The 27,868-nt window shown below is 39.6% G+C and overlaps 1 protein-coding gene across 3 annotated transcripts in view; it reads right to left on the bottom strand.

Annotated features, from left to right (window-relative positions):
* Positions 1 to 27,868, bottom strand: part of whrna (whirlin a) — a 232,799-nt gene that overhangs the window by 61,862 nt on the left and 143,069 nt on the right. For all 3 annotated transcript variants that reach the window (XR_014921375.1, XM_085463204.1, XM_085463205.1), the window contains exon 4: positions 3,008 to 3,216. Coding sequence is in view for 2 of the 3 variants with exons in the window: in XM_085463204.1 (XP_085319330.1) it covers positions 3,008 to 3,216 (209 nt within the window). In the remaining variant the exon portion in view is untranslated. The remainder of the gene's footprint in view (positions 1 to 3,007; positions 3,217 to 27,868) is intronic.

Genomic DNA, 27,868 nt, shown 5'->3' with positions numbered 1-27,868 from the left:
CAAGGCACACCCAAGAAAGGCTGAAAGGACTACAGTATGTTTTTTGGCTGGTTTGGGAACACCCCAGTGTCTTCAAAAGATATGAAGGAGGTGGCTGGAGAAAGAGGCCTGGGAATCTCTGCTTAGACTATGGCCCCTGCAACCCAGATTAGCAGCAGAAAATGGATGAATCGATGAGATTTGCCATATCAGTGCAAAAATGGGTATCAGCCAGGGTATTAGCTAAGCAGCTTCTTCTGTTGAGATTGGCTTTTATCAACTGATACATGGGAACTGCAGGCTAAGCTTAACTCTGTGCCTGGCTTAAAGTAATGGCTCAGTTTAACTTTGTCATAACAAGAGTGAGATCTAGAAAAGAATCTCAGAAACATGCTGGCATCCAGGACTACTATGAGGAGTCATTTTTGGCCAGAATATGTTCTTTAATATGTATACTAAACAAACAGCTCGGACCAACAAAACTACAGTGGCTTGCAAAAGTATTCGGCCCCTTTGAACTTTTCCACATTTTGTCACATTACAGCCACAAACATGAATCAATTTTATTGGAATTCCACGTGAAAGACCAACACAAAGTGGTGTACACGTGAGAAGTGGAACGAAATTCATACATGATTCCAAACATGTTTTACAAATAAATAACTGCAAAGTAGGGTGTGCGTAATTATTCAGCCCCTTTGGTCTGAGTGCAGTCAGTTGCCCATAGACATTGCCTGATGAGTGCTAATGACTAAATAGAGTGCACCTGTGTGTAATCTAGTGTCAGTACAAATACAGCTGCTCTGTGACGGCCTCAGAGGTTGTCTAATGCTGGGCTTACACTGTGTGATTTTTGGCCCATTTTGAGATGATTTTTGAGTTGTGCGACCGTTTTGGCGATCGGCCCGATTTTGGCCTTCATCGTGCATCGAGAAGCGATTAACATCTCACGACCAGCTCCCGATCATCAATCGCTTGGTCGTGAGGCTGTCACCGCAGCTTTTCACACCGCGCACGTGCAAACACAAATGTCAGCGAAAAAGACGACGCAGCACGGCAGTGTAGCGTGTGATCTGGACATAAGCGATGGAGGCACAACTTGTAGAACTTTGGAAAGCTCATCCGAGCCTTTTCGATGTGGCCTCACAAAATTATCACGAGCACAACAACCGTGAAAATAGTTGGATTTACACTGCTGCTCAATCACAGCTGCCTGATCAATGTTTTTCATTAGCAATTTAGCAAAGTTGATGGTGGTGGTGTGTCTGTGTGAGTGAAAGACAGAAAGGGAGAGCGACAGAATTTCTGTTATAACCTTCATTTTATGGACGCACAGTGTGAGCACTCAGGTCGCATCAGAGCATCGGGCCATATAGTGTGAGACCTGCATCGTGACCTACGAACTTCTAATCCCTGCGAGTCAATTGTACAGTTTGAGCAGGAGCTGAATCGCGCGACTGAAAAAAATCGCACAGTGTAAGCCCAGCATAAGAGAATATTGGGAGCAGCAACACCATGAAGTCCAAAGAACACACCAGACAGGTCAGGGATAAAATTATTGAGAAATTTAAAGCAGGCTTAGGCTACAAAAAGATTTCCCAAGCCTTGAACATCCCACGGAGCACTGTTCAAGCCATCATTCAGAAATGGAAGGAGTATGGCACAACTGTAAACCTACCAAGACAAGGCCGTCCACCTAAACTCACAGGCCGAACAAGGAGAGCGCTGATCAGAAATGCAGCCAAGAGGCCCATGGTGACTCTGGACGAGCTGCAGAGATCTACAGCTCAGGTGGGGGAATCTGTCCATAGGACAACTATTAGTCTTGCACTGCACAAAGTTGGCCTTTATGGAAGAGTGGCAAGAAGAAAGCCATTGTTAACAGAAAACCATAAGAAGTCCCGTTTGCAGTTTGCAACAAGCCATGTGGGGGACACAGCAAACATGTGGAAGAAGGTGCTCTGGTCAGATGAGACCAAAATGGAACTTTTTGGTCAAAATGCAAAACGCTATGTGTGGCGGAAAACTAACACTGCACATCACTCTGAACACACCATCCCCACTGTCAAATATGGTGGTGGCAGCATCATGCTCTGGGGGTGCTTCTCTTCAGCGGGGACAGGGAAGCTGGTCAGAGTTGATGGGAAGATGGATGGAGCCAAATACAGGGCAATCTTGGAAGAAAACCTCTTGGAGTCTGCAAAAGATTTGAGACTGGGGCGGAGGTTCAGCTTCCAGCAGGACAACGACCCTAAACATAAAGCCAGGGCAACAATGCAGTGGTTTAAACCAAAACATATCCACGTGTTCGAATGGCCCAGTCAAAGTCCAGATCTAAATCCAATCGAGAATCTGTGGCAAGATCTGAAAACTGCTGTTCACAAATGCTGTCCATCTAATCTGACTGAGCTGTTTTGCAAAGAAGAATGGACAAGGATTTCAGTCTCTAGATGTGCTAAGTAGTTACAGCCACTTCTTTATTTCTAACGCTGGTTTTCACCCTCTTTCAGATCACCCCGCTAAATCTGTACCAGTAGCGATTCATTATTTTAAGTTTTTGTTTAACTCTACATAAAATCCTTTCACTGTTTTCATTTTTTGTGAGTCTGCTCATTGGGTCCTTTTGGCTCGTTGTGATGATATTATGCCAACAGATTTTCTTAAAGTAGAATGCCTAGTAGAGCCTTGATCCTCTTCTGTGGAATGAATCCCAATTTGGATTCCAGAAACGATTCGGTCAAAAAGGACACAACTAGGCAAAAAGTCAGCTTATAGGGAGGATAGCTTTAAGGGGAAAAGGGCTAAAATTGCTTGTTTTTGACAGTATGCGAACTGAAGGGCTGCAAATCCCAAGATGATTGAGGATTTTTTTTTAGCTGACTCATGTAAATCTACTTTACTATATTGCAAGAATAAAAATAGCTGGAATCTGGAAATGAGTATAAAAGGGCTGTTTAATATTTCATGCAGTATCAGAAAGTCATCTTTTTCAAAACCATCATATAATTTTGGGACTGTCAGGACTTACCTTGCCACGCTGCTATTGGCAGAGCTCTCTGCAATCTGTGAGCTGGCGATCCACTTGGTCTCACCCACCACCGTCCTGGTGTGCGGCAGGCGGCCTACGTCTTTCACTGTCATCATCAGATGGCGTGATGACTTCAGGACTCTGACGGCCTCATCGTGCGGGATGCTCAGGAAACTGCGGCCATTCACCTCCAAGATCTGGTCACCAACCTGAGTGGGGGGAGGGGAAGAGACAGGAGTGGCGGAGGGGACTGAGCAAGGCGTTGAGGGTGGAGCAGGCAGAGACTGTCACATGCACAGGTTGACAGGTCAAAGGTCAAAGAAAGGTAACAGTGGATGGAGGTGTTGGAGGTGTATATGAAGTATAAGGTGTGTAATGGATGAGAATTAGAAAATTAGGTTACAGGTTTCTTGTTAAAAGTTTGGGCTCTTTCAGATTGGGCGGTGAACAGAAATAATTACACAAAGATTAAAGAACTCCCTGCTCACTGACAGGTTGAGGACCAGAACTGTTCAATATGTAATTGAAAAAGTTTTCATATGTAATTTCACTTTCTATCAAAGAGCTGAGCCTGGAGGCAGCGGCAGAAGGAGAATAATGATGTCCATACTAAACACCACCTTGGATCGTACCTTCTGTCTCCTGTAATGAGCTGATATATTGTAGCTTTAACCCTCCAAGGTGTGTTTTATTTCAGTGCTGGGTAAAGATGAACCTCCAGGACTGCCTCAAACAGCATCTCTTTATTTCTACAGTTATGGCATTTACATATTTACATATGTATGTACAGATGAAAACTTGCTCCCAAGGTTGGGCTACTGAATATGGGCAATGAGTACTAGAGCTGGGCGATAGAACGATAACGATATGTATCGCGATATAACTTTTACTCGATAGAGAAATTAAGCTATCGCGATAGACCTCGCCGCTCTTGTCCTCAAAAAAAAAAAAAAAAAAAAAAAAAAGGTTAGCCAATCCAAATTAAGTAGCGCAGAGCCGCAGCGTCACGGCCGCAGCGTCACGTCGTGTGACTTGTTACGTACAGCACAAGTGCCAAGCCGCACGTGTGTTTGTTTGGGAAGCAGCCAGCGGGTAATGGAGCCAGCGCGTAATGGAGGAAATGAGTGTGCCGACTAGAAAAATCAACCGAGCGTGACCGAAGAGAAAACAGATGATGGTTCCAATGCCGGAGAGATTGTCAAACGGAAGAGCCATAGAAGTTCCGTAGTGTGAAGGTATTTCGGCTATTTCAAGTCTGACAAAAATAGAGTAGCGTGCACTGTAAATTGTGCCGAAAGCAAGTCTGGAAATACAATAAACTGGTGCATGCGTCACACTGTGCGCCACGTTATTGTTTCGGTGAAATGAATTTCTACAATACTGTTACTGTTAATTCTACTCTCTGCAGTGTTTAAATGCTTACATATACACACAGTTACTGTCCCTCCACACATACGACTCGGTTCTGCTTCTATGCCCCAGCTTTGTTTACTTTTTCCCACCGAGGCTTCTAGACTTCTGATTGGCCAACATTTAGGCACGGTTAGGAATCTAGCGCCACCTGCTGCTTTGGCATGTTCATAGCAGCGTTTTCCTTCATTTCTGCCTTTATGTGTGGACGGGATTATTTTTTAAAACGAAAATGGAAAATCTCCGTTTTCAAAAATACCCGTGTACGTGTGGACGTAGCCTCAGTCTCTGACTGGAAGCGCTAATTCGTCATTCGGCTTTTGTCAGACTAAAGTAACTGTTAAAACTGTTTGAAAAGCTCAGCTATACAACAAGGAGAGATTGAGAATTTCCTTTTAGTTCTCAGTTTATTTGATATTGACAAAAGTTAGTCAGTTTTGTCTGTTCTTCTGTAACACAAACTAAGATTTATTTTTAGAATTAATATTTTGTTTCTAAGTGGAATTGACAATTTAGTCTGTTTCGTTTGTCTTATTTTGAAACTTAAACGCTTTAGCGGCTGCCTTTTGTGTAGTTTGCAATATTTGCCTTTATTTATCTGAAAAAGTCTCATGTTCCTTAAGTACATCTACCCTGTTGAACTTATTATGGGAAATAAATATTTAAATAAAAACAAGCTGCTGATTATTTCACATTTTACTTGTGAGCAACGGAACATTTAAATCTTACAAATATAGTTATTTGGCTTATATCGTGATAGATATCGTTATCGCCTGAAATGAAAAAAACATATCGTGATATGAAAAAATCTCATATCGCCCAGCTCTAATGAGTACTATCTTAAAAATATACAGTTTGAATACCACTACATGAATGTAAAAAAGTGGTCTATTTCAACCTGTTATATTATTCTTGAGCAACAGATTAAAAGTAAGGTTGGCGATTTGAAAAAGACATCTTGCCTTGGTGTCAATTTTTCTGTGTTTCTGTTTTAGTTTTTCAAATTTAGTGTAGTTGCTGTATAGTACCACAAGACAGTTCCTCTATCCTTTTTGCAGTGATTTACTAGACTGGAGGACAAGCATAGACCCTGATGATTAGATGTATTACAATGAAGACCTGGAAACATGGTTGTTGCGAAGTACTGCAAAACAACGGATCAATGGGGAAGTCTCAGTTCCTGTGTCTAACAAACTGCTAAGCTAGCCATGTTGTAGCTTATGTTAGGTCTCAGTCAAACAGGCCTACAGACTGGTATGCAACCCTCTGACAACCTCTGATCCTTACGGTGTGTTCACACCGAACGCAATGGACGTGAATAGAGCGTCAGGTTTACATGTAAAGTCAATGGAAAAGCGCGATGACACGCGATTGCGGGTCCCGTGAAAATTTGGAAGCAGATTTGCGTCGCGAAAACGCCAAAACGCGTGAAACGCGCGTCAGTGTAGCGCGTCTGGCGCGTTTGACTCGCGAATAAAACCACGCGCGTGAGTTTTTGTGTTGCATTTTGTGCATACGCGCGTTTCGCGTCTACCGCTCGAGTTGGAAAAATCTGAACTCCAGCGTCAAATCACGCCACGACAACCAATCAGGAGCCTGGTGACGTGACTGTGACCTAGGTCAAAGGGGCAGATCCAGCCAAAGCCTTTCATACTTCAATGGAGGGGAAGGCTAATCAATGCCGTAGCAAACAACCCGGAGCTGTACAACACCAGCTGCTTTCTGTACCGAGACAGGAATAAAAAGGACCGAGCTTGGAGGAAGATATGTGAAGAGATCGGACAACCTGGTAAGTTCATTCATTTCTCTTTTGAAAGTTTTCGCTGACCCGGGGAAGCCGCACAAAAGCTAGCAAGCCACCGCTATTTTCCCACTGACGTACAAATACCGTTCTGCTTTTATGCATGTTGTCATTTAGGAATATATTTTATTGTTTATTAATAAACAGCACACAGTGGTCCCGCTCATCCGTCACTGCTTTGCTTTTTCGCAGATTTTTTTTTTTTTGCACCATACAGCATTGCATTCTGCAGCCTGATTGACAAATCTGCTCCGTGTCGTGTCGCCTGCGCTTGCCAGATTTATCACGTTTGGTTTTGATAACCATCACGTCCAATAGAAAAAACAGCACAAAAACACCCATAACTGTGACCCTCATTCGGAAATAGACACCTGCACCCCGAGGGAAAAAGGCGCACGAAAGTGGCGGGCAGATGAAGACAAACCACGGAATAATAATACTTTTACGTTTTGCAATCTACAAAGGTTTGCACTTTGAGAATCAATTGTGAGAACTGTGACCAATGTTCATGTGTGTGGGGAAAAAAAGTGTACAAAGTGCGTGGTGAGGGGCTAGTTATTCTGAGAACCCCTGCTGCAATAAATGAGGGACCACTGTCTACTCTATGATTATTATATTCAACCTGTTAACATGTAATACTGTATTGATAGAACCAACTGATTCTTAATTCTTAAATTTAATTGAATTGAATAGACAGAGCCTGTAATTCACTAACTCGCTTGGCTGTGGTTAGAGCCAACAGCAGAGCGGTTTTAAGAGAGAGAAACTTTAACCCCACTGCCCCGATAGGCTCAAAGGGGTCTAAAACGACTGACAAATCCCATAAAGGGACCAGTGGTCTAGAGACTGGGAGTGTTCGACACGCCCCCCACATGAAGCGACATACTATGGCGTTATTTTTGTGCCAATATTCTGAGCGCACGTTAAAAAAAAATTGAGCGCACGTAAAAAAAGTTTGCGGGTGCAAGTGTTGCATGAGAAATTTATTTTGAGCGAAGAAAAGCTGAATTTGAGTGAACAAAATTCATTGCTGCATGCAAAAAAGTGTATTTCAGTGTTTGCTATTATACACACACAACTTTCGCTCAGTTTTTGCATTTGCGCTTGCTCGCAATGTGTTGCTCGCGCTCAACTCGCTCTCTACACCGTTATAGTTGTGCCACAAAACCAGCCAATCACAGACTTGGATGCAAAAATATCTGATTGGCTGTTCTGGTCTCCAATCAGCTCGAAATGACGAAATGTAATATCCCAGAATCCATTTCGTCCAAAACTCAAACGAGGCAGTGGCAGAGGAACACAGAGTGGTGGAGTTTGAAATATTTCTCTGTCCGGGTCACAAAACTTTTAAGATATTTTCATGCGAGAATGTAGCTGTGTAAACTTGAAATATCTGCTCGATTCATCAAGACATCACATATTTCCATAAGTGCTCTAACGTTTTTGGAGATTGGGTTAGGGTGTGTGATTGGTGAACTAAATGACCTTCTATTAATATACTGACAATCGGTCAAACTGAAAGTGGGTGCTTGGAAACTTAACATATCACCCAACATCTGTAGAAAATAGCAGGTCAGGACATTAAATAATACTTTGTCTCCTAAGTATACAGGAACAAATGAATTCTGGTGGTTTGCCTTATAGTGACTCTATTAAATATAACTGTCATCACAAGTATGTTATAAATTAGTCACAGAGGATGAGCACAGCACTCCCCCCTGACACTGCCACTTGTCTTTTTAATTACTTTGTTCTGGCATTTAGACTTTGTGTAGCGTTTAGCATTTTTAAAGTCTACAAATGTCACTTTCTACCTTTTTTCCCATTCAAATTTTATTGTGGTCAGCCAACCAATCCTCACAATCCTTTTAATATTCTGCTGGAGCAGCGACCAATGCAGATCGCAGACTAAAAAAAAACATTCAGAATCTGCAATGTTTCAGTTTCTTGCGTATTTTCCAACAACCCGAGTTCACCCAACTGCATATCTGCAATACTAATGCACAGTACCACCTCTACCGCTCCATGTCTAAGCACAAAAAAAGCTCTGTCTCTGTAAGCTTCTGCAGTACCATGTTTAATCATTTTTAGTGAGGTCATTTAAATTTGCTAATAGAAATGACACACGTAGGTATGCAAAAGCAATCAATCAAGAAGGCTAACAAGCACCACTGCAGTAAGAGCTGATGCCACTGCAAACCCTTTTTATTTGAGCTGTCAGACTGAGCTGAAGCCTCAGGGACACAAGACAGATCTTAACACAGATTACAAGCTGTTTGTTCCAGCTGTTTGCTTTACAAAAAGCCACTAAAAGGAATCTAGCTGGAGTTCTTAAAGCGTTTGAGAACAGCGCAGCTCAGTTTACTCTGAACTCAGCCCGATTCATCTTTGTTTTACTTGGATTTCACACAGCTTATCCGCACACATGTGTAGAAGACATTTAAAAACGAGCTAAGACATAAAACTCTTGTCACCGTTCTCACTTTAGTGTGCCTGTACAAATATATATGAATATTATTGTCTCCAGAAAACAGTGGTCTCCATACTCTGTTGGGTTCAAGTTAACTTTCTGACAAACCAAACACAGGTTTTTAGAAAAGTTTGGAAATTTATTAAAAGTCAAAGACTCAAATCTGAGTTTTACTTTTTTTTAATTTTTTTTATTTGGCTTTGATGAGTCTATCTGGCAATACATGTCTGAGAGCAGGCACTAATGCGTGCATAATTCCACACTTAAACTGTTTTGTGGTTCTTAAAAGACAGCCAGAATGACTGGAGCGTTAGCTTAAATATACAAGTCAGCTTCCCTGTAAGATAAACTGAATGAGATTTGCTTATTTTATCCTTTAAAAATTCTAGTCTTATCAATGTATTTCTCTGCAGGCTTGAAAAAAAATGGCATAAAAATTGTAGCCGTTAGCTCCATTCACTCATTTTCACTGAAGACCATCTCACAAGTGCCCTTTGCTTTCTCCTGGCTAATAAGCAACCAATTTCTGTGTGAAACAGCTCTCACAGATCACCCATCAAACTTTTCTCAGGTAGTAAAAACAGGACAGCATTGAAGATGACGCCAGCACATTAAATTTTGCTTTTAAATCTGCCAAAACTTTGTTGTTGCTCGGTACCATTGTGTTCAGTTTCCTCCCATTGCATACAATGACATTATGTTCTTCAGTGAACATATCTGAGAAAATCCGAGAATCTATGGAAGAAATATTTAAAAAAAAAGATGCTCTGGAGCGAACACATCCTCACAAAGATTACCTTTCAGATAAAGAAAATAGACAAGACAACACTGGGGTGTTCTCATGATAAGTCTGTAAATGTTCTTAAAAGGCTCGGTCAAAGTGTGGATGTAAATGCCACAGAACAGCTACAGATTTTGGACTCTTGTCTAAGATTCAAAGCTTACAAAAGATGCTAAAAAAAGCTCTAAATGTTTTTGATCAAAGTTCTGATGCATGCAAGTTTGCACCCAGGATGTTAGAAGGTGTGAATGACATATCACATTGGGGACACAATAAAACAGAAATCATCATGACTTATTTTGTGGTTTTATGCATGTTGAATCACTGCGACACTGTCATGGCTTATTTGGAGTCTTCGAGAGAACACGTTCATTATCACCTGAGCTTGTTGGAAAAAACAAACAAACCCAAAACTGTTCATTTCTGTGGTGAGGGTAGGGTTTTATACCTCAGGGCCTCAAACAAAGCTTAGGGGTTTTGTATAAATGCAACTCTTGCAAAGGAACTAGCAGGTACAATAACATCAAACTAACCTAAAAACAAGCTTTGTACTTTTTAACCCCCCTCTGGCTTTCTAGTACATTTAAGAAAATGAATTAAAAATAAATTAAAAGATATATGCTTGGGAAGTATTATGGTCTCACTGTGCTAAAGTGATGTATTTCAGTGCAGTGTATGAAAATAGCATCGGGGGGTAGTCTCCATAGAGCTTCATTGAGCTCAGTGAGCTGCGAAGTAAAAGTAGGGGAGTTTGTGAGGCGTAGTTTATAAAGGTGAGCCAGCCTGCACAGAAGAAGCTGTACACACTATTTGTCTCTCAAATCTCTGGAAAGTTCTGACTAAAATCGTCAACACGTTCTGCTGCTTCTCCATTCAGCCCACTAACATGAAGACTGCTGCAGTGACAAAATCTCCTTTAATGAGAAGGTGGGTCAAAAGCTACTAATTTCCTCAATGGGAATTTGTATTAATAAACTAGAGTAAAAGTAAGAAAACACTAATACTGTGGCTAACAGCTTTAGCACTATTAACCATATTAAATATGGTTTGGAGTAGTTGTATATCAGTTAATGCTTATGCAGAATTCATGGCATTGTAATTGTATCTGTTTGTGTAGGTATTTGTCTATGCAAAGTGAATTATCCAGGGTATTATGCACCCAATGCAGACAATCTTGTATTCATTCCACCACAAAAACCAGCACTGTAAAGCCTGACGATGTTGAGGCTATGCATAGGTAGAATGATGATTTTCGGAAAAGTTGACTTAAGGAAAGTGAGCATGTTCACCATGAAAGGGGAGAAGTGCTAAACTAACACCGCCACTGAAAATCAAAAAAAGAGTCCAGGAAGCACAAAGAGTGACTGCTGTGGACAGTTTTCATTATTTTTAACATTTCGTTCATTTCTGCCAATGGACTCGCAACATTACATCTCATGAGTGTTTTTGTGTGTTTGATGGATCATTTGGTGGCACATTCATGATTGTACAACTGCAAAAGTGGAGCATAAAGTAACTGAATCTAAGTGACATAAATGTTTTCGATGTATGTCTCCTAACCAAGGGGGGACATAATGGAAGGAACAAAGACATAGAGGACTTGTGGTCAAAAGAATTGGATTTTCCCTTCCTTCAGTTTTACATTTAGAGGGAAATCATGTACCATACCAGGCTCTGTGTAGGACCAACATGCCAGTCTCTTTTAACAACCTACATACAACTGTTCATTTTCTGGATCAAGAGGCTGTGGATGGAAGTGTACTTTTGGCCTCTTCAAATAAAAAGTCCCCCTATAGAAGAAGCACTAAAACTATATCCTTGTTAATGCTCAACTGGTTGCAAACATAAATCCGGTTTACGCCTCTGCGTTGAAAACAGCCTTCGACTACCTTTTCACTAACTTCAATAAACTCTTCTCAGTGAGACCGTGGGCTTAATCACTGAGTGCAAGTCTTACTGAACACAACGTCATGGAAATTAGGAGTGAGAACGGAGGATAAGCACACAGTACTGCTACTCACTTGATTTGCTGTGTTTTGAAATATCAATATGACGACAGTTGTGGTTACACTTTGACCACATCCATGTTTTTTATAGGGTTTATGGTAGTAACAGGTGGTCGCTTAACCAATCAGTGAAATAGTGTTATGATTACATTAATACTTAATTAGAAGTCTGTTCAACTGCTTATTAATACCAGTATCTAATCAACCAATCATATGGCAGCTACTCAATGCATTTAGGCATGATCAAGGTGATTTGTTGAAGCAAAGTTAGCATCAGATGGGGAAGAAAGGTGATTTAAAAGACTTTGTATGCAGAATGGTCGTTGGTGCCAGACAGTCTGATCTGAGTATTTCAGAAACTGCTGATCTGCTGGAACTTTCCCACGTAACCACTCTAGGGTTTACAGAGAATGGTCTGAAAAAGAGACAATATCCAGTGAGCAGCAGCTCTCTAAGCAAAAATGCATTATTGATGTCAGAGGCCAGAGGAGCATGGCAACACTGCTTCAAGCTGAAACAGTACATACATACGTATATACATGCTATACAGTAACTTAAACAACCAGTTGTAAAAACCAAGGTATGTAGAAGAGCATCTCTGAATGCTCAACATATCACACAACGTGAAGACGACTGAGGCTGCAATTAACATGGGCTCACCAAAATTAGTCAACAGAAGATTTTGATGAATTGTTGCCTGGTCTGATGAGTCTGCTGTGTCATTCTGGTAGGGTCAGAATTTGCCATAAACAGTATGAAAGCATGGACTCACTCTGCCTTGTATCAGCAGTTCAGCCTGCTGCCGGTGGAGTAATGATGTGGGAAATATCTTCTTGGCACACTTTGTTCCTCTTAGCACCCACTGAGCATCGGCTCCAACATCATTGTGAAGTTTGCGGACGACACTACAGTGGTGGGTCTTATCACCAACGGTGATGAGACGGCTTACAGGGAGGAGGTCAGCGCCCTGACCCACTGGTGTCAAGACAACCATCTCACCCTCAACGTCGCAAAGACAAAGGAGTTGATAGTGGACTTCCGGAGGTGCAGAGAAGTACACACCCCCATCACCATCAACGGCGCTGCTGTGGAGAGAGTGAGCAGCTTCCGGTTCCTTGGTGTACACCTGGCTGAGGATCTTACGTGGTCAGTACACACAAACAAAACAGTGAAGAAGGCGCAGCAGCGCCTCTTCTTTCTCAGGAGACTGAAAAGATTCGGCATGAGCCCCCGCATCCTCAGGACCTTCTATCGCTGTGCCATTGAGAGCATCCTCACTGGATGCATCACCACCTGGTATGGCAACAGCACCGCCTACAACTGCAAAGCTCTCCAGCGAGTAGTGCGGTGCTCTGAACGGATAATTGGAGGTGAGCTTCCCTCCCTCCAAGACATCTACAGGAAGCGGTGCCTGAGGAAAGCGGGGAGGATCATCAAGGACTCCAGTCACCCCAGCCATAAACTGTTCAGACTGCTTCCATCAGGAAGGAGGTTCTGCAGCATCCGGTCCCGTACCAGCAGACTGAGAGACAGCTTCTTCCACCAGGCCATCAGACTGCTGAACACGTCATAGACACCTCAGCTTCACTACTGGAACTTTAACATTATGCACTCCACACTGTATATAAATGCCACTTGTTTTGCACATATTCAACTCTGTATATTTTATATATTTTATTATTATTATTATTATTATTATTATTATTATTATTATTATTATTTTATTTTTTTACTATTTAATTTGTAAAAATGTGTACACACACACACACACACACACACACACACACACACACACACACACACACACACACGTAGGAAAATATTTAGTATACACATCCAGAAATGCATACACTATTATATATTGTACATATATTTATTAGTTTCAGGTTGGCCATTCTTGTATTTTGCTCGTTTGTGTTGTTGTGTTTGCACATCTCTGTTGCTTGTGGGGCTCGCACACAAGAATTTCACTCGCATGTGCTGTGCCAGTGTGCCTGCACATGTGATGTGACAATAAAAAGTGATTTGATTTGATTTGATTTGATTTGTCTGAACACCACAGCTTACAGTACGCAAATATTGTCGCTGACCATATCTGTCCCATTATGACTGGATCACAAAAATATTCTGATGGCTGCTTCCATCAGGATAGAACGCAATGTCACAAAGCTCAAATCATCTCAAACTGGTTTCTTGAACAGTAAATTCACTGTATTCAAATGGCCTCCACATTCACTAGATCCATTCAATACAGCACCTTTTACATGTCCTGGAGTGGGAGATGTGGATCATGAGTGTGCAACTGACAAATCTGCAGCCACTCCAAATCTCTGAGGAATGTTTCCAGCTCCTTGTTGAATCTATGCCATGAAGAATTAAATAAATTTAAAAGACAAAAGGAAGTCTAACTTAGGACTAGAAAGATGTACCTAGAAAAACTAGGTAAAACTAGGTGAGTGTAGTATTTCTGGTGCCAGATGGCTGTGGGAGCAAAATTTGTTCAAATTGTTCAGCTAACCTCTCAAGTACTGCCATGTACTGTATACCAGGGGAAATGTGCATACAGAAGGTGTGAAAATATGAAAAAATAAGGCCCGCTCAACACTGTATGTAACTGATGAATTCGTTTGTTAGAGCCGTGCTGTGTATCAGCAGCTGTTAATAAAATCACATTATTTACACCTGTTTGATGAATTAATACAACTTTGATTATGACTCTAATTACACACTGATGAAGTTTTATGACCCTTCACTCAAAACCACATCATTAATTACAGAAAAATAAATTGGAGAATGCCAGGATACAGCATTAAATTTCCTATAACTAACTCTATTATTCTAATGGCTCAGGACAGACCGATCAATATTTCAGAAAAAAGAATACCCTCAGGTTATTTTTGACTTTATCTTTGATCGTTTTACAAACAGGCATGTTCTCTGTGTGTACATCCTCTGCAGCAGTTATCAGCACGCATGCACAAAGACGTGGTTAAATCTAAGCCACTTGCTGCTGCTGTCATGAAACTGCAGCTGACGTGTATCACTTCCTCTCCCTCTCTCTCCTCATTATTTTGCTCCTCCATCCTCCCCTCCTCTCGCTCATTATGCTTCTATTTGAGAGTAGATGGGCTGTGTTACAAGCACTTAATTTTTTCTGATCGACCTCTTGCCTCACATCAGAGGAGTCATTGCGACGTCGGATTCTGGACAATTAAGCAACAACCGCTAGCAGTGGTGTTTGCAATTCTATTTCTAATCATTGCTGCTGTTTTAATAACAACAAAAACACAGCCTTCGCATAAAGGGGCAAAAACAAATCAGGTGGTGGCGTGTAGTTCAACTGACTGCAGCAAAACACAGCACACAGCTTTAGTGAAACATTGCCAATTATAAACTCTATATGTTTACAATGGTTTCCCCTGTAAGTGAACAAACAGCTGGACAGGGCCACGCACACGGTGAAATGTTTCTCTGCTATTTTTGTGCCTGGATGGACTGTTAAAGGGAGGTAAATGTAGGTAAACAACCTGTCAGTACTACAGTGGCATTTCGGCATAAATTACTTTAACAGCTTTTCACAGCTTGTCCAAGAAATGTGTGTAATAAAGAGTGATATATGCTGAAATCATTAAAATGCTGTGTGAACGACGGGATGCTTTTTAACAAAGGAGAATTCTCCGGTGTGCAATGAAAGTCTAGTAGTAGCTTGCTTGTCCACTTGTCCACACCTTCAGTGTAGTAGTAAAAGTGTGAAAACAATTAGAATAATACTGCAATATTAATAATAAACTTTCCATATATGTAGTACTGTGTAAAAGTTTTTTAGCCACCCTTCATTTTTTTTTACAAAAGGGAAAAAGGTGCAATGATTCACTGAAACAGACACCAATGGAAATAGAGTACACAAGGGTGCCTTTTGTTCTGTTCTCTGTCAAGATGATCCCGCAGTGCTTCAATAATGTTGTGACTCAGGCTCTGGGAGGCCAGTCCATGACTGTTAGTCGTTCATTTTATGATTTTCTATTCAGGTGCGCTTCACTGCATTGGGATCATTGTCATTCTAAAAACCTAAGATGTTGTTAATCTGATATTTTCCAGACAGCATTGTATGGTGGATCAAAATTTGATGGTACTTTTTCCTCAATTCTGACAAGATCCCCAACACAACTGACTGAAATGAAGCCAATAACCACAACAGAGCCTCCACCATGTTTTACAAATGACAGTAGACACTTACTGTTGCACCTCTCTCCTGACCTCTTCCGTACACAATTTGAACCACTGATATCAAATTTCATCACTCCTGTTGATGATGATTTTTAGTCCAGTTCTTGAGCACTTTGTCTAACCTCAGACTTTTCTTTCTGTTTCCCTTCCTTAACAATGGCTTCTTGACAGCCATCCTTCCACTGACGCCATGATGAGGCTTCAATAAACAGTTGATAGATCAACCAAAGGACCAGGTACATCTCTCTTTCCTATTTCTACAGGACATGACTTTCAGATACTGTTCATCTGGAGTAGATTGTTTTGTTTTTTTTATCTCCCGCTTGTCCAGTTTCCAGTCTAGTTTGTCGAGTTTGACACAAGGTCACTACACAGCATGCCAAGATATGCCAAGTTTTCAGCTAATAGCTCTTTAAGAATCACCTTGTTGGTGCAAAAATACTATTTTATGCCTGTCAAACCGAGTTATCGTTGGCATTCCTCATAGTTCAGCTAAAGAAATGGGAACAAATGATGTCCCTTTGCAACCAGCTGCTAGTAAACAAAGTGTCCAAAGATACAATTTAAAACTGGTTCTTTGTTTAAGTTGTCTCTTATTTATAGACAGAACACCATTTAAACCCTTGTGTTTGGTGCCTTTTTTAATGCTTGAATGATTCACAGGTCAGTGTTTCAGTAAAAAGAGGACTTTTTGGTTATTATCCATTCATTTATGTATGAATGAGTGGATAAATATTAAATGAATACTTAAGGTTAAGGTCAGCATGACAGTGCCAGCAAAGTCTTATTTAATTGGACGATAAAAATCTCATTCATCCAGTTTACCTTGACTGTGATTTTCCCTCATCATTCACGCCTCGCCTGCAACATTTTTTGTGCCCCAGCATGGGGCCTGTTGCCTAGTTTGAGAACCACTGCATTACACCATGTAAAAATAAAATGAATCTTTTAAACAGACATAAAAATCAACATTTACCGAATTTCCCGGAGGAACCCACCCGAGGGATTAATGAAGTTTTATCTAATCTAATTATTGAAAAAATTAAATTAACACCAACCACAGTCCAAAGTACAAATAGACAAACATCAAGCTGCATTGGGTACATAGATGTGAATAAATTGTAGAGTGCACATTGTCTATACGCAGCCTGACGAAGTTCTAGTACAGAAATGTTGCAAATAAATATATTTTTGCAAGTTAGACAGTCTGCAGGAATCTCTGCGATGCTCGTCCTAAAACTATTTTAAAAAGCAGAGAGACGTTTCCACCTGCTTAAATGTTTCTGTGTCACCGTGCACATGCGCTCTAGTTTATTTTGAGTCAGTGCTGACTATGTTGGGGCTCCACAGGAGAAAATGATCTTGCCAGTTTTATTTACTGTTTGGATGAATACAGGGTTAATTCATCTGATTTTCTGATAATCACAATACCTTTGGAGAATCAAATAAGGTATTGTCACTTGTTGCAGGAATGCCAATTATAAAATGCAAGGATTATTATCATGACTAGTTATTCAAGCAGTCCAAGTCCAAGAATCATAAATAAAAATGTAAAGCAAGCTTGATCAAATTTGAAGTTTTACACTCGTAAAACTAAGAAAACTGAGGAAATTCACTGATTTAATTTGCAGGGCAGGATTACAGTGATTATACTGTTTGTTGAAGCTGTGAAAGTTTGGAATGGAGGAATATGCACCATTCAAAGAGAATTTCAACCCTGCCTTCCGCCATCTTGCCCATCCACATATCAAAAACAGTTAGAAACCTTTGAACAAGAGATGAATGCTGACCGTAATCACTCGAGCAATTTGCTTCATAATGGCTGTGGACCTGCAGTGTGCCATATTATTCCAGTGCAGTAATGTGACTGTCACCGGAGAGTGCAACGCATTAGTCATGTAGCAGATAAGTTCTGCAATGTAACATGCAACAATTAAACAAGTAAATGTGTACTGTAATGCATGACAGAGTGTTTAACAGACCAGCGGTAAAAAGATTAAACCAGAAAATTACAGGACCACTAACAATTATTCTCCCTCTCCTCTGTGTTGCTTTACAAATAATTCTTAAAAGAGAGTATAGTCTCCATTTGTAGAAAGATTTAAATGCTAATTAAAGTGCATCATTTGGCAAGTGGTAAGTGATGAATCATATCCTCTGTCTTCCTCTGCTCACACTAATTGCTCCCCAAAAAAATCTATTCTGGCTCTGTCCCCAGCTCCTTTTCTTTCTGCTTTTCCGAGGTGACTCTGATCACAGAAACGCAGTCTGACAAAAAAGCATTTCTTCAAATGTAAGTGTCTTTTTTACTTTTTATATCATGAGCAGGTAAAAAAATGTAACAGTTGTGCAAAAGTTACCATTAAGAGTCGCTGGTTGAGGACATTTCCAGCGCTTGAAGAAGTCATCTGACTCCTCAAACTTTGCAGTAATGCTCAGCAAACATGGACATTTTATGAGAAAGTGACTGAAAATCAATGCTTTTGATGGCTGCAAGAATGAGAAAAGCTATAAAAAAAAAAGATATAAAAGGGTTTCTGGTATGCAATTTCTACTGTCCAACCTGTCATTAAGAAATGGCAGTTACGAGAAGATATGAAGGACAAGAGTTGTAAGACGAAGAACCATTCGCAAAACCCCCAAAACGCTACCATTTTGTCAGATGCCATCTGGGTCTCACTATGACACATGAAGTTAATGGTGCCATAGTGTACTGCCCCGTTTTGGGGCGAAGCCTATTTTAGGAAGTTCAGGCAGTGGTAGAAGTTGCTGGCTTATCTGCTTGGAGACTAGCTTGCCATAACCCAGGACATGGCAATGACATTGACCTGAGCTGGCACAGGAGCGGCAGTGCAGCGTTTTACTGTGTGGTGTTGGTGTACAAAGAAGCTCAACAAGTAACAGTAATCAGAAAGAAACCTTACCCAAAATCTAATTACAAAAGCCCTTTTCTGAAGTCTACAAAGAAACATCTGCATAACGGATGAAGTTCAAATGCAGAAGTTCATCTGATGATAAGAATGCCTTACCAGCTGTTGAGACTGGAGATTAAAATACTCAGCTTTGGCAGAATAGCAGCCAGTGGTATGATACAGATGGATTTCAGTAAAACCTGTCTAACGACAGGTGTGCTGCTGTAACAGGACAATTATCCAAATTATCCATACTTCAAAATCTGTGATGACTAACTTCAAGTAAAGTCTGGATGATACAATATTACAGTACCTGAAGTCATCTGAGAGTGGAGAAAATAACGAAATTAACAATAAGAAGACCCCCAAATCATTTTTCAAGCTGTGGCATTGACAGGCTTCATATGTACTGATGTAATTGAGCACCTAAATGTGTCCAACAGTTGTTTTGTTTTTTTGAGCGTCTCATTTTTAGGGCTATAATTACATTAGCATTAGGGGTAAAAAAGGATGTTGATTTCAAAACTGGGGTGTCATGACTTTGGCACTCATGATAGTTAATACTGTGTGTTCCAGTCTTTAAATAGCATCCGCAGCACAACTTTGTTACTTCACAGCAGGGTTTTACAAACCTCAACATGTCCTGGGTGGTACAAATATGTACCTGCTGCAGAGCAGTGACAGAAAACAGAAGAGGCAAGGAGAGAGACCATTACACTACCTCTGAAATGTCCTACTAGAGCTGTTCGATCAGGACTATTGTCAAAGATTCATCTGACATTATCAGAGCTCTGTGATGAACAGTCCAGGTCAGACAGCTCAGCTCTGAATGGTGGTGGACAGAAAGGGGAGATACAGGGATAAAGTGGCAGCCACAAACCACTGATCCCTAAAGCTACATTGAGAACAGGGAAGCAGCTTTCTCAGGTCCTTTGGCACTTCCTTCACTTAAATACTTCCTTTTCTGTCGCTCACTCTAAGATATCAGGTCATTCTCTCTCTAAACGGCTGTTGAATCATATTTAAAGATTCTTGCAACTATAGCTCAAAGTCACACTGTGTCTAAAATTTCTTTTTCAGTTAGAAAATACTCAAAATACTGGCAAAACACTGATAACCATCACTGAAAGCTGCTCCTGTTGACAAAGACGACTGTCACTCTTGGAGTTTTAGTGAAGGTCTAGTAAATATTAGTTAATAAAACTATAAATTACTATATTTTAACATGATCTATGCCACTAAAAGTCTACATGTAAAAACGTAATAATTAAAACCAGACCTCTCAATGTTGTTTCTGTTGCTGGAGCCTTTTGAAGCATTTCTACTACAACTATTTTTGCTTTCTGTGCAGTTAATTATACAAAAAAGAACCATCTGCAAGTCTGTCCTCCAGTTTTGATGAGTAAGATTATAGTTTTGTATTTGGATGTTACTTATCCACAATTTGTATATATCTGTGACTACAGATGTAACGTGCTAGCCAAGCCTGCAGGGGTTGGCTTTTAACATAAAATTCCACCTTCTTGTCTAAAATCAGTTTACCCTAGAACACTTTTAAAGCTTCGAATCCAATATTAGCAATTATGACTTTTTTTTATGTATTTTATTTTATTTTAAGATGTCCCAGAATCATGTAACACAATCAGTGACACAGCAGTAAAACTGTAGTCATATCACATCACATCTTACAGGCCATGCTGGCTCAGAGATGTATCGCAATCACAGCTGCATTCAGGGCTGCTCAATCATATGAGAAGTGGTAGAAACAGTGTGGGCTGCCTGTCTCCAATCTCTTCAGGTCTCCTGGATTTCCTTCTATTTCCTTCAGTCCCTTGGAGGTTAGAAGAATGTCAGAGCGTCCAGATACAGACTTCAAATAGATTCAAGTTTATAGATGATTTGTAGCTTCTTCCAACACGCAAGCGGACAGAAAGAGTGCGCCAAAGACATCACATTTATCTCTGTTTGAGACCTTTATTGGAAATGCTTAAACTTTAATTAGGCCGTTTGGCTTCCCTAACTTTCTTTGTATTGCTCATGATTATATGGGCTGCTTTTAACAACTAATTTCCTGATTCTTTTATTACTTTAGCAGTCTGACTTTCATTGTACTTTCCCCTAGCCCACACTGTCTGCTTGCCTTCCTTTTTTTATGTTTAATTTTCTCCTCTTCTATTTCTTCTTTTCTCCTTTGTCTTTTTCTAATCCTCACCTTGTGTATCTCCCATATATTCGTTCTTTACACTCACCTTCTTTCTTTCCCTTCATTTTATCTCTGTATGCTCTGTCCTCTACATCCAGGCACATGTGCGGCTAACCAACATCAGGAGTGCTTATCCACCATCTGTAACTCTGCACATTTCTTAACTTGCACCTTCGCGTTTTATAAAGCTAAATGAAATTCAACTGTGGAGCCAAAGAACCCCCTTAATAAGGCTGTTTAGTTAAAACATGACTTCAGAATATTACTGCCACTGTGAGGAACTAATCCATAATCATAACATCCATCCAAACACCCGAAGAAGCTGACCCTAGAATTCAAATGAACTATCAAACTGTGATATAGCCCCCCCCCCACCCCTTTCTTCTCTTATGTATTGAGGCGTTCCTTAGTAATTACCCTTATAATTATCTGGAGTCTCATGGCATGTTGCTGAATAAGCAGAATAGTTTTCAGCAGGGCATATATTGATTATACTTAGGTCAGGACTGCTTAAATCAAACAACTGTAGTTGTTTTCATCTGCAGTAAATTATATTTTGCAGCAGAGATTTGTTCTACAATCTCTCTATACTTCATCATGCAGGAAAAGAAGGATCAATGGCAACAGACGTGATGCTGCTTATGGAAAACACAGCGTAAAAAGAAGCTGCAGTGGAGGTGGGTTGCAAAGTGGCTCTCAGAGGAAGCATTAACTGTATGCAGGCTAAAGTTATGTATAGTGTTTGTTTTGTTTAACTTGTACAACACGTTGGTCAAGTTAGATTGTTGAAAATGTGCTATAGAAGTAACCTCTGACATAACTTAAGTTGGCTGTATCAATTGGTGAAATGGCATGTACCACAACTTGTTAAAAAAGGACTCTGGGAGGAGAGGCTGACCAACCAGCTCAAATAAAAAAGTGTGCCGATTTTCAGACATGATGTTCAGGCTACACATTATTCAAACTGAAAAACATGTTCCAGAAAGCAGGTACATTTTATCCAAGTGCAGCCCTTGTTTTGTTCAAGAAGATCTTAGATGTAAAAACTAATTAATCAAATCTTCTCTCTGGGGCTTTTTGAAACTTCTTAAAGGTTAACTCTTGAACTTAAAATAGATTAATGAGTAACCTTATTTTGTAGGATGAAATTTTATATTTCAAACTTAAGACACGATGTTGGCCAAAAATGAAGCGTTTTTTTTATAGCTTCACTGGACAGGACTGACCTTCAAAGGAAAGCTACATTTGGTCTAAAAATGTCATGTAGAAAATAGTTACAGATGTTAAAAATCTTTTTCTTTATAAAATAAGGAAAATCTTTTTTTTTTCCACTCCAAATAAAAGTTTAAAATAGGTAATTATGCACTATTCTATGACATGGTGGAAGTTTTGGAGTATCCTATTTGTGTTATGCATCTAACATGTTTCCAGAAAGCTGGATAAAATTTTATCCAGGTTTGAATCAATAATGTGACATCTGAACACCTGATCCAGGTTTCTGAATATTCTTGGTTTGTATAAGTAATTTAAACACAACTGCACATATGATTAGAAACCCGTGTTAAATGCCGTCTACACAGAAATATAAATAACCAGGTTTCTCATTAAAAAGCCAACTGGGAAATCATATTGCATGCGAAACACATTTCATTAGTAAATAATTAGCATCATCTAACTTGCTAAATCCTGGCGTGTGCTGATGGTCATTTTGGAAACTACTGCTATGTTAAGAGGATTTAGGCGCTCACAGAAGGCTCTGATATCTGCTACGTGGCTGAGGATTGACAGCCAGATTGACAGTTTCAACGCCTGCTGTTATAAACTCAGCCTGCCTCTGACATTTACAACTTCTGTTTAAGAAATTAAGAAGCAATTTTCTTCCAGACATGCATTTCTATTGTGTTTGCGGTTAAAGAGTTGGACTTAGTTTATCCCACTTTGTGGAGTGCTGTGAAAAAGTATTTGCCCCCTTCCTGATTTCTTTTTCTTGCATATTTGACCTGAGTAAATTCAAAATGCACCTTTTAAGTGATGATTTAATTTACTAATTAAGGGGAAACTATTCAACTTGGGCCTATGTGAAAAAGAAAGTATCACCCCCTGATAACATATATAAATGAACTCAATTTCTCATCTCAAAAAGCAACACACCACGTGATGATCTAAAGAAACAGTTGAAAAACAAAGTAACTGACATATATTAGTCTGGAAAATGTTGCAAACCCTTTGGGACTCCGGTGGGCCACCGTTAGAACAGTGGTGACCCTTTCTAGAAGATTTATCCTAGAGGTCAAAGGAGGTAAGAATAACATCTAAAGCCTGGCAGGTCTCAATTGCCTCAATTAAGGTCAGTGTTCATGATTCAATAAGATAGAGTGAACTGGGAAAAAATAGCATCCATGGAGGAGTTCCAAGGCAAAAACCCCACATTTGCCAAAAAAAAAAGAAAAAAGAAAAAAAAGAAAACCCATCTTGATTATCCCCAAGATAAAAAAATATTCTCTGGACTCTTGAGACAAAAGTTTTAGAACATAAAAAATTAAAAAGAGAAGTTCCCCTAACCTCACAGAAGAATTTCTTCTTCACCCATCCATATATTTATATACTCTTTTGAAGACTGCTTCTTTTTCAAAACAAGCTGATAAGCAGAGCAGGAAAAACATCTTAATGATGCAGCTTTGACAGCAGTGAAGTGCAGCACAGCGAGATGCACCTGATAGGCTGATCATGTGTGAGCATACTAATAACCCACTCCTCCAGACTCCCATCACATAATCCGTCCGCACCACAGTGACATATAAACGTGTGGCCAAAAGTTCAGATCTGTGTACAAAGTCGGATCATTTGTTATCAGACCAGCAGGAGCACTTTCTGTTGTGTACCACCACATTTCAACAAAGAACTCCTGTTGATAGGAGGACATGGATCGTTCCCAAAACAAATCCATTACGTGAACTGGAATCTATGGAGCTTCTTTTCGGTGTTCAAACCAAAACCAGACGTCATCCAAACTTACAGATGTTAGAATAACATCGCAAACACTGGTCCGATTTTTTCTATGTAAATACAAAGTGATTCTGTTTGTTATTGCATTGTATTACACAGAAAAATGGATTTATCCAGTATCCAGACTGCATAACACAGATGTACTGATGTAATTATAACCAAACTGGTGGCATGGCGCAATGGGGTGCAATATCATTTCATAGACCCACCAAGTTGGTCTAGACTTAAATACCTCAACAAATACTACTACTGGCACTTTAATATCTATATTCAAGAAAAAACACTGATTATAGGTGTTTTTCTCTAGTGACAAGACAGTAAAGATGACAACGTTATTAAAATTTGGTATTCTCACCACACTTAACTTGCCTTGTTTTTTAAGGTATAAACATTACAAATTAGGCAATGAGCATGGTTAATATTAAACTCACGGTCACTGTTAACATGTCACTGTTACCTACACACTGAAATACAGTTCTGGTTATAGGTTTACATACACATATCATGGGCATGAATGTCATGGTAATTTGGGGCTTTTAATGATTTATTTTAACTGCTCTTTTTCCAGTGTGTAATGATTTACAGCATACGTCTTTAACAACTGAAAAAAAAAAGAACTGAATGCATACATTTGAATTCATGCTGGATTTTCTCTAATCCACACACAGTATATATGCATGTTCAAATATATGCATACACCCCCATTAGTATTTGGTTAAATGTCCCTTAGCAAGCTGCACCTCCATCAATATGACAAGAAGCATATTTCTCTTCTTTCACTATTCTTGGCTGAAATGCTGGAGATCTTAAATTAGCTGGTTTCCTGTCATAGACTTGACTTTTAAGGATAATCCACAATAGATTTCAATAGATTTGATGTTGGGAGTTTGGTAAGGCCATTCCAGAAGCTTAATATTAGCCTGTTTGCTTGGGATCAATGTCCTGTTGGAACACCCAACTGTGTCCAAGTTTCAACTGTCTAGCGGTTGATTTGAGGTGAAGTTAAAGAATAATGATGTAGTTTTCCTCCTTCATTATTCCACCCGTGTTGTGCAATGTACCAGTACCACTGGCAGCAAAACAGCACCAGAGCACGACACAACCACCGCCATGCTTGAAAAATGGTACAATGTTCTTAGGTTTGAAAGCCTAACTTTTAGTCCACCAAACGTCTCGTCACTGTGGTCAAATAGCTAAATCTTTGTCTCAACTCGCCATAAAACCTTTCACCAGGAAGAATTCAGCTTGTTCATGCGGGCACCTACAACTTCCAGCCAAGCTTGAATGTGTCGATTTTGGAGCAGAGGCTTCTTCCTTGGTCAGCAAAGTCTCAGGCCATGGTGATTTAAAACTTCCAGTTCATGGCAGGCTTGAGCATTCGTGGTTACTGGGTTGTTCTGAAAAACATCCTCTCATCAGAAGGTGACTGTTTGGGAGTTCTTTAATATCTTGGTAAAATGGTGATAATTTCAAACACCATGCACTTTCAAACAATTGTTTGAACTGATGATCTTGGAATCTGCAGTTGTTTAGAAACGGCTCTTGTCAATCCATCCATCCTCTTCCGCTTATTCTTGTCAGGGTTGCGAGGGAGCTGGAGCCTATCCCAGCTCCCAGGGAGAGACAGGTTACACCCCTGGACAGGTCACCAGAGTGACGCAGGGGTCTTATACACCCAGTTTTTGTTTTTTAAAGTAATTAAAGAATAATGCTGTACAGTCATTCCCATTGGAAAACAAAACTTCAAAGAATTCATTAAATACCCTAAATTACCATGACGTTTATGCTTAGGGTATGTTAACTTCTACCCACAACTGTAAGTGCAAAAGTGCAGGAATTGCTCACATATAGTTAAAATGGCACTATATTTTTACATACAAGGGAAAAAGCAGAAACAGGAATAGCATGATGTGTTGTTTTACTGTACAAAAAGATTCACCCTCTCACCATTTTTAACTGCCCCCTCATCCACTCTATCCTGGCGCCAAGCCTCAAGTGCAGTCCACTTCTGTCAAGTGCAAGCCATCCATTTTTTATGCTCTATGACTCTAATCATTGATGAAGTGTTTCCTCTTTAAACTTATGACAATCAAAATACTTGAAAAATTATTTTTAAGGCTCACCTACCCAATTAACCAGTGATTCCACATACAGAAAGCTTCTTTTACTAAAAAACCCCCAAAACAAAACTATCTGTGATTTAATTTGAATCATAGTACCAGTAGACTTTTATCAAGACTGAACATCAGAATGTGTGGCAAGACTAATATCTTTAAAAAGAAAAGAATGGTTTTGCACAGATGCACCATCTTAGAGAGGGGTAGTTGCGCTTTTACCTATTTTATGTTGCGTTAGTATGATTATAGAGGTGGAGACTTGCATTGAACATGGACAAAGGTTTTTAAAAATGAGATCAGCACATGGACAAATGATTCAGATTTCAGACTGCTTTAAATGCTTGGCTGCAGACTGGACTTTTTTCTCTCTTAGCTCTGTATGATGCAAATGAAACTGGATATTCTTAATATACTCATCTCAGATGCACAGCTCTAGCTGTGAGCATACAGCATACAGACCCAGTATAAGATTAAAAGGCGATATTTTGAAATGTGGTTTTCAACATTTAAGAAATAAGCTGGAAATTAACGAAACAGGCCTCCTTAATGTGCATTGTTTACACTTCCAGGCTGTACTCAACAATATATGAGGTGTCACTCGATTCAGGTATGAAAGCAGAAAACTCACCACAAAGGACTGTGCATATGACACAGGGCTACCTACAGAAGTTTGATACCAAAATTAACCAGGAAGTAAAGTCCCAGCTAGACATTTACAAGAAAAGTCATGATTATCGACAAATGTTTTTAACTATATTCTTTCTTAGCAAAACTAAAACCTTACGAGTCCCTAAACCAAGTTTTTAATAAGAGGTTTTAGAGTTTAGAGCTCACAGACAACTACGCAGATCACGACTTTAACTTGTAATCCTGTTTCAAACATTATATGGCATTCATTTCTAGGAACGTTTTTGCTGTGGCAGCGACACTTCTGTTGGCCATTTTCCTATCTCTGGTTACTGAAACTATAAACATGTACATTTTTAAAAACAGAAACAGAAGGGGATTATAAAGACTAAAAACAGCCAAAGGAAAATATTTCTCCACAGATAATTATCTTATTCTGTGGAAAAGCAGCTGCACACATAAGAACAGAAAAACAAGGACACAACACCAATGTAATACCTAATTCTGGATGAAACAAAAATTATGTTTCTGTTCAATATGCTTGGAAAAAATTAAATGTGAGATATGTAAGCAGCTTTCTGTCAGCTTATTTTAAGCAGTTGCCTGTTTTTCCCCAATAAACACATTAGTAATTTTAAAATCATATACTTATTTTTACCTTTCTGTTTAGTTACTTTAGCAGAAGCTCTCTGTAGTTTGGGGTTAGTCACTGTATTATATGTCATTTAAAAGAGCTCTTTTAAGTTAGCTTTCTTTAAAAAACATCCATAAATCTGCAGGTATTGTTCTATTAATCGATACACAGTGTCCTTGGCATCTAAATAAATGCACCAAAAGAAGAGTGTAAGCCTTTTGTTGCTGCACTTGCCAATTTACAGTCTGCCTTCTATAGGAATAAGTCATAATAGAAAGTGGATCAACACTGACTTAAACATTCAGGTCTTCTGCAACTTATCAAGGGTTGCATGTTATCATCTATTTAACACAAATAAATAAATAAATAAATAAAAATGAAATGCAGAAGCAGTGTGTCACAAACTAAGCACACAATTCCAGAGGAATTAAGAGCAGAAGTAGCAAATCAACAAATCAAAAAATGTGACAAAATCTATAAAAGCACATGTTTTGGCAGTTTTTTGGCCCAAAGCACTCGGGTGTGTGTTAACACAATGTCGAGAAGGAAAAACATCAGTAATGATCTAGATTGATGAAAGCAAATACTGCTGCCCACCAATCCTGGATGGGTTACATGGCAATTTCTGAAGTCCATCATTTTATAGAAGGAAAGATTATTCACGAGT

The sequence above is a fragment of the Copadichromis virginalis genome, linkage group LG7 (assembly GCF_057382275.1).
Source record: "Copadichromis virginalis isolate Kocher_CV1m ecotype Utaka linkage group LG7, C_Virginalis_male_GT1.1, whole genome shotgun sequence".
Classification (NCBI taxonomy): Eukaryota; Metazoa; Chordata; class Actinopteri; order Cichliformes; family Cichlidae; genus Copadichromis; species Copadichromis virginalis.
Note: the sequence above shows the minus strand (reverse complement) of the source record. Positions and strands in the feature narration are given on the sequence as shown.